Source organism: Daucus carota, chromosome 3 (assembly GCF_001625215.2).
Source record: "Daucus carota subsp. sativus chromosome 3, DH1 v3.0, whole genome shotgun sequence".
In the NCBI taxonomy this organism is placed as follows: Eukaryota; Viridiplantae; Streptophyta; class Magnoliopsida; order Apiales; family Apiaceae; genus Daucus; species Daucus carota.
The window spans coordinates 43,275,839-43,283,807 of record NC_030383.2 but is presented as its reverse complement, the minus strand read 5'-3'; the positions used below and the strand labels follow the sequence as shown (position 1 = coordinate 43,283,807).

The 7,969-nt window shown below is 32.4% G+C and overlaps 1 protein-coding gene across 3 annotated transcripts; it reads right to left on the bottom strand.

The window, feature by feature from the left end:
• Window positions 1-1,373: 1,373 nt before the first annotated feature.
• Window positions 1,374-5,797, bottom strand: LOC108212513 (transcription factor bHLH18-like). 3 transcript variants are annotated; one of them, XM_064090761.1, is made up of 5 exons: window positions 5,597-5,797; window positions 5,198-5,286; window positions 4,525-5,064; window positions 4,033-4,362; window positions 1,374-1,832 (listed from the first exon to the last, which is right to left on the bottom strand). In XM_064090761.1, exons 2-5 carry the CDS (start codon window positions 5,231-5,233, stop codon window positions 1,770-1,772), a joined length of 969 nt encoding a protein of 322 aa, XP_063946831.1. In that variant the 5' UTR covers window positions 5,234-5,286; window positions 5,597-5,797; the 3' UTR covers window positions 1,374-1,769. The 3 variants fall into 3 exon arrangements, with proteins under 3 accessions (XP_063946831.1, XP_063946832.1, XP_063946833.1); XM_064090762.1 differs by having other exon boundaries at window positions 5,615-5,797; XM_064090763.1 differs by having other exon boundaries at window positions 5,657-5,797.
• Window positions 5,798-7,969: the final 2,172 nt, after the last annotated feature.

The window sequence follows — 7,969 nt, the reverse complement described above, 5'->3', positions numbered from 1 at the left end:
TATAAGTGTTTTTCTTGATTCTTGTATTCTGTGTTTGTATAATTGATTATGTTGCTTTGTATGTAATGTTTCTCAAGGAGTAATTAACTTTGAAATATTTGATAATCTTTGTGATGCTTGGAGGATACAACCTTGATTAGACCGAATGAATCAATGTAACTTGGGATTAACATATTTTTAATTTGTGTTTAGGATAGGAATATACATGATCACTCCAAGTGATCAATTTAAGGATATGCGTTAATGTTGCTCATGGTAAATTCTGTATAAGGATACAGGAGCTAATCTTATGAGTTAAAATCAAAAGAGATACAGAAGGTCATTGTGAATATTTATGCATCTTAAATTAGCGGTTTGAACATAAAAATAGAGATGATGAAAGATACTGTAAACTCAAGATGAAGTTAAAGGCCTAGATATTTTAAATCTTGTTTCATTAAGGTTGTGTGTATTTTTATATCAGGAGTAGTATATGTTAAAAATTTCATCATAGTATTTTAAATCTGCTTTGTATGTAATGTTTCTCAAGGAGTAATTAACTTTGAAATATATTTGATAATCTTTGTGATGCTTGGAGGATACAACCTTGATTAGACCGAATGAAACAATGTAACTTGGGATTAACATATTTTTTAATTTGTGTTTAGGATAGGAATATACATGATCACTCCAAGTGATCAATTTAAGGATATGCGTTAATGTTGCTCATGATAAATTTTGTATAAGGATATGGGAGCTAATCTTATGAGTTAAAATCAAAAGAGATACAGAAGGTCATTGTGAATATTTATGCATCTTAAATTAGTGGTTTGAACATAAAAATAGAGATGATGAAAGATACTGTAAACTCAAGATGAAGTTAAAGGCCTAGATATTTTAAATCTTGTTTCATTAAGGTTGTGTGTATTTTTATATCAGGAGTAGTATATGTTAAAATTTTCATCATAGTTCATTTAACTTGAATTGAAAGATTGATAGTTATTGGTACTTAGCAGCTTAATTAGTCCTCGTGAAAATGAATTAATATACAACTTGTTACGATACGTATTCTTGTGTTAAAGTTGCAAAATTGCTAATATAAAGATATGAAGTTTTAGTAAGACATACGTGAAGGTTTTAATTTAATTTGGTATACAATTGAGAATTAATTTGAATAGGCATCAAAATTAAATCTATAATACAACAAAAAATAAAACAAACTTAATTTAGTTTTATTTTAACGATCTCATGCTCTTGTGCATACATTAATTACATACATAACCCGATTTAGAGAAAGGAAGAGATAAAAAAGTATAAACGGAGAAGCTACACAAATAACAAATCAAACTCAATATAAATTACACGACTTAGGTATTGTTTGGCGTTGCTGTTGCAGACATCAACAGCAGCTTTTTTCTGAAAAGCGGATGAAAAACTATTTGGTAAATCTAAAACCAGCATTTCCGAACAGCGTCTTTTAGCTGAAAAGCTGTTGTTAGAAAAAGCAGGTCCTCCCATACTTTTAGAAAATGTTGCTTTTCAATTTTTGTAGGAAGCTGTTACAGATTTCACTATCAAACCTCATCAAAAACATTATTTTTTTAATATTATAACTCAAAATAAACACATATCAAAAAAATTATCAAACAGCAATTTGTAACAGCAAACCCAAACCGACCCTTGAGTTGTTTAATACATTAGCTTCTTAGCTGTTGATTGCACATCTTGGTCAACAGATACACATTAGCATGCATGATGCATGCATTCCACCCGACTTGAGAATATCACACTTAGAATAGTTGATTTACCTTTGTAATAAGCTCTTTTCTTGAAATGCGACACTCATCGTTTCTCTGTCAAAGGGAAAATATATTAGATATATTGTTGGCCACAAATGTCAATGATTAACAGCAAAAGATCATTATTGTCATTTTCTCAAAAAGTCCCCAAATGTCACTTCAAAATGTAAATTCATGTTGCGTTTATAAAAATACGACTTCAAATTATGTTTTCCAGCTGAAAATGTAACTTCGAGTTGTGTTCACAACATGAAATTGTGTTTTGAATGATCGTCAGGCCATTTTTTCAAAAACTAGCATTGAGGCCCATTTATCTTAAAATAATGACATTTGGGACCTTCAATATATCACGACTAGGGAAAAACTGATCAAAAACAATAATTTCTGCTCAATGTAGATACGTGCAAAGCATCACAACGTGTTATAAAAAAATTGTGGAGCGGATATTAACTGTACCATATTATGATATACCTACTTTGTACATTATATATATAATATGTGTGTGTGTGTCACCGTTATTCTTAATTGTTTATCCTTAGTTTACAAATTTTATTAACCTCTGTGTCCAACCCAAATATAAACATTTGGGTGGGACAGAGGGAACGGTTATAATGCTATCATAGTATCTGATGGGTCGTAAGGATTTTTGTTACAATCCAATCAAAGGTTTTCTTCAATAGAGTTTTGTTTTGAGTATTTTTTGTCCACTCGTCCTTCTCCTTTCTTTTTTCCCTCCTTTTATCCTTTTTTTCCTCTAAGTTGGCACGTGAGATAGAGCAAGGTGTTGAAAGGTGTGTTGTGTTTCAGGGATTCGTGTGGTTTACTTGACGGGATGTTTTGGGTGTTTCAGGACGGAACAAATCTATTAACAAGGGTGTTCTGTTTCAGGATTTCGGGTGATTCACTTGACAGGATGTTTGAGGACGGAACGGAAAAAGAACGGGGTTCTACATGATTCTGAAACTTCTTTTACGAAATTTCATAGAACCCCTTCAAATTAGGAACCTAGAACGAAAGGAAGACTTCTTTTATGGAATTTCGTAGAACGCCTCCGCGTTAATCAGGGGCCTAAACCAAAAAGGTAGTATGTTGTAGGGCGGCAGGATATGGTCATGGTGCCATCAAATATCAAAAGAAAATTTTAATATCAAAATTTAGCAATAACAGTGTATATTTTAGTTCAAGCCCCTTTCCCTTCACTACAAAAAAAAAGGACAAAACCGACCGCCAAAAAACGGTCGGTTAAGAAGGAAAACGGTCGGTTTTACCACTAAAACCGACCGGAAAAGGTGGTCGATTGTAACCTGGTCGGTTACGAAGAATTGGTCAGGTTTAAGGACGAAAACCTGATCGGGTTGTAACCTGGTCGGTTATGAAGAATTGTACCTTTAATAAATGGATTTGGTTGTGCATGACAATTGTTCAGTGCCCGCAAGGCCGCATGCGCATATCTTGTATGTTTGTTTGTTATGGTTGCTCCTACTTTTAGGGTTTGGCAAATGTACTCTAATGGTTGCAATAGACCATTGAATAAAATGAAATGTGGAAGAAAAATATCAAAAGCTATCGGGGAAAGAATATTGTGCGTGTCATAGAGGAAGAGTACTTGGTCGGCTTTAGATTCTGTGTCCGCGATTGAAAGACCATGAATTGCTTTATAATTAAGAGGTTTTACTTATAAATTCTATGATATTTATTATCATAGAATAAAGTTTCTTGGAATTCTCATTTAATCGGAGTCTTGGAGTATTCATTCTTTAAAATTGGATCAAATATAATATAGCGATTTTAGTTTCAATTTTTTTTGTTCTACAATATTTTAAAACATCCAACAAGCTAAAGATTATTAACTACAGTTATCAATGTGCACAACAATTAATTTTATAAATCGCGGGTCATATTACATATTATAGAACATAGAGTCCTACGATTTATAAAAACAATTGTTATGCATGCTGATTACGTTGTACAACATAATCGTTAGTTTGTCAGATATTTAAAAATATTGTAGAACAAAAATAAATTTGAAACTAGGAGATTATATTTTATCGAATTTTAAAGAATGAGGACTCCAAGACTCCAAGGTAATGAGTAATGTTGTTGTAGTGGTTCATCCTCAAAATGACCAAGGACAAGAAGAACTAATCAACTATATATTCAGGATAACATGACATCATATATAAAACATTCGCGGAGAGATTCATATACACCACACAAATGCGATTTGAATATCAAAGGCGTTCGATTTTAGTACCTGTGCTATGATGGTTATGTCGTGGCTTTCGTCAAATGGAATGACACTGCAATTGATGATAGTCAAGTGAAGCTTCTCGAGTTCTCCTAGTAATTTATGTGTCACTTGTTTGGGCTGTTTGCAGTGTATTTTTATAAGTATCTCCCCTTCACAAAATCTTGCTTGGATATCAGAGATCAATGCACTCGAGTGGTAGTCACTTGTATCGATCCTATTGGGATGTTTTGGTTTTCCTAACTGCTTGCCAGCCTCCTCTTCAAGTGCCTTCGATTGTTCCTCTAGTCGTTTTATGTATTCAATAGCGTCTTTCAGGATCGACGCCTTATCCAACTGCAAACAGATCAAAAAACATCATGTGCATTCATATACTTGAACAGTTGAACTTCATTCTTTAGACTGCATGAATCTAACTTAATTTTGAAGAAATAATATACTGATTTAAGAGAGACAATTGATTCCGTTAGTATATGGTAGAATCAGTAAGTAGCGTACCTTCTTTAAGCCTGGTATGGTAGCTGAAAGACCTATGAACAGCTTGTTCAACCTCTGCCTCCTTAATCTTTCTGCCACAACATGCTCATGAACTTGTAAATGACTCTTATTCGTGATACTTTTGTCTATTTTCATCGCCTGATCACCACATAGATATTCTTGACTATATTTATGTAACGAAGCTTCTGACTCGTTGCCTGAGAAGTCAAATAGTTGTTGAGGTTGCACTGCTGCTTTGTGGACAAATCCATCATCGTACTGATGATGATGTTCTTCTAGTGGTGTGGAGCTAGGGTATCGGAAAGATATTAAATTTCTGTCCGTGGAAGAAGCAGGAATATTGGTATTAATCACTTGATTAGAGCGGGAAAGTTTGTCATCTGCTGTGTTGATCTCAAGTACCTCACCTTCCACACTCTGCTGATTCAAACTTGTCTCATAATTCGTGTAGCTCTCAAGATAAGGAGACACAAAGTCGGTATCATTATATATGGGGTTCACAATATTGCTGGTAAGAAAAAAGTTGGGATCTTCTATTCCCTGCATATGAAATAAGGCAATCAGAAGATCCCAGAACATCGAATGGCTAGGCACCATTTGATCCAATCTACTAACATAATAAATTCTACTTACTGTGTTGTGTATTACGTAAAGATATAACAGTAAAACTTACAAACTGTGAGAAGCTGTATTCTGATGAATAATCCATCGATCATATAGTTTACTTGATCAGAGAGCGTGCCGGAAGAAACACAAGAGAGCCTGCAAACGTTAGAAATAAGTGACGACCACTAAGACTGAAACCTCTTTAAAGCATAAACCTGCTTGATCCGCGCCGTTAGTAATTAAATATTAGTCTGTTCTAACCTAATCATATTAGACAGTACGGCCATAACACTTGGTTTGATCGAGGTTGGCGAATATATAATCTTATAGCTAGATACGACTTACGAGTATTCAGCAACTAATGAATAATTCGAAGCCCTACATGCAAGAACTTAGTAATAGTATTATCAAGATCGGTGAAAACAAACTGACATACCACAAAAAAAATTACGTGTATATACAATACCTAACTGCAGACACGTACGCATATATTAGTGAAGCGAGAGATAGAAAGTTGTATTGCCACCTCTAAATTCTGTACTGATTGAAGCTTCTGACAAAGCTGTTCTTCTCCCTGTAATTAGTTGGGCAGCGTAGAAACACAAAGCTATTCGTGTATATTAGGATATCTAGCGACCTGGCGTGTTCATATACATTGTGGAGTATGTTATTTGTTAAAGTAAGAATAGAGTTGGACGACTCAAGCTAGCGTTATTGTTTAAAATCTGACGAGTACGTTAAGAATTTAAAACAATAGAATACCACATGAGGACAAAATCTAACTTACTTGTATTGGTGTAGATTTAAATAAGCATAGGCTTGTCATGTGGAACAGCTGGTAGCCGTAATTATTCACAAAACAACATCTTCCCACCTTTCTGGATTTATCATTTCATGTTTATAAAGGGGCAGCAGCTAAACAATTATAAGATGATTAAAATGTTTGAAAAATAAGTAAAAGTTATGAAATAAAAATTAATATTTTTTAATTTTTACACGAACGATACAAATTAATGTTTCTAATTTATAAATCGAGAAGCCGGATTTTTAAGCGCTTGCCAAACACACGTAACCTCGCTGCTGCATGACTTTTTCTTTTATACCCTACACTTTCTTTTTACACTCACCGCCTGTCTGTCTGTTCCATTCGGTGAAAGAAGAAGACACCCATGGTTACTTTTTATATGTTTATTTTAATTTTCTATGAGTCAAATTGACTAATTTTAATTAAATATTATAAATTATCTATTCAAAATTTTTAAAATTTGAAAGTTGTATTAAAATAGGCTAATATATTTTCTAATGATATATTTTTTTTATTATTTTTTTCTAATTACATCATACAGGAAAATCTAATTCAAAATATAATCAAATTGATTGGTAAATGAACATGTAAAATGGGATTGTGGGAATACAAATTTTTTTCAAAATTTTATTATATCACTTGAGAAATCTCTAAGATTGTGAGACCGTTTGTTTAATTTAAAAAAAGGTTATATGATTGTGGCTATTTGGTTAAACTTATTTTTCATTATTAAGGGTCTATTTTCAGAGAAAAGTATATAGAACTGTACTTTTTTTTGAAATAAGTCCTCTTTTTTTTTGGCTCATTAACGAATATAAAACACTCTTTAATATTTTATATCTAAAAAAAATAAAAAAGTATGTATTTAAAAAAAATTAGTTCTTATATTCAAAGTAAAAATCTCTATTATAACTTATAAGAATGTTATGATTTATAAATAATTAAAGTATTTGAATAATGTGAATTGTAAGTTTTTAAATTTGGATGATTAAATCCTAGTCTCCTAGAAAAAATCTCTCTAACTCTCTCTTCTTTTCTCGTCACTGCGAGAACTTCTATCGATTTTCACAAATGAAAAGTTTCAATTATTTTTAAAAAAATTATTTGTTTTATTTTTCAATAATACTTCTCACCAGATTTTTCATGGATATTGTTCAAAGTTTTGATTCTGTGATAAATTACATGGGATAAGTAAATGACAAGTTAGACGGCTGGAATTCAATTTTAATAATATCTGGATTTGTTCAGTTTTTTCTGTTTTTCTTCGAGCTTCTTTTTTAGACATCAAAATTTTTTATCTAAATTTTAATGGGACATTTCGACATTACCTTCTGATTAGATGAAAGATTTTCATGTATGAAAAAGTTCTTCCAAACTTTTCGGTATTGTATTTTGATGCAATTTATTGATGTGAAAATCTTACGACGGAATAATAAGAAGAAAATATTTGAATGATTAAATTAGAATATTTGGGAAATGAAGTAGAAGATATAGAAAAAATTAGTTTTCCGCTTTATGCTTCTCTCCCCACAACTTGTTGAAATATTTCTACTTCCTCAAATTGTATAATTTGGAAAGAAAATCGAATTTGGCAAGTTTTCAACAATCAACTCTTCGACGAAGCAGGTGCTCTCAAATTAAGTAGTCGGCACCAAACATTTAAACCTGCTTAATTATAAAGAGTTGGTTTTATTTGTTGATTTAAAGCAACTATTAGTAATACTTCCAACACTCTCCTTTTTCCTTTGACTTTTTTATTGCGGCCTCGAAGTTACTTACAGAAATGCATCGAAGACATTGTCAAGAAATTAAAGAAGCACCTGTTGTAATAGCTACCGAATTATATAATCAGGGTAGATCTTGTTTTAAATTGAACTGTATCTATCCGATGTAACAGCACAGTCACAATGTCAAGGGGATGTTTAACAGGTCACATCATTGTGTCTACTCACCACATCAGCCTGATTCAACACACTGTAATTTAAATTTATAGCCAGAGGAGTTCGCAATGAATCAGAGAGATTAGTCGTAATC

Coding starts and splice junctions, on each gene's coding strand:
- LOC108212513 (XM_064090761.1), bottom strand. CDS start 5,233: ATGGATTATTCATCAGAATACAGCTTCTCACAGTTT. Junction 5,065..5,197: donor AATACAGCTTCTCACAGTTT/GTAAGTTTTACT, acceptor TTTCATATGCAG/GGAATAGAAGATCCCAACTT. Junction 4,363..4,524: donor CCATACCAGGCTTAAAGAAG/GTACGCTACTTA, acceptor ATCTGTTTGCAG/TTGGATAAGGCGTCGATCCT.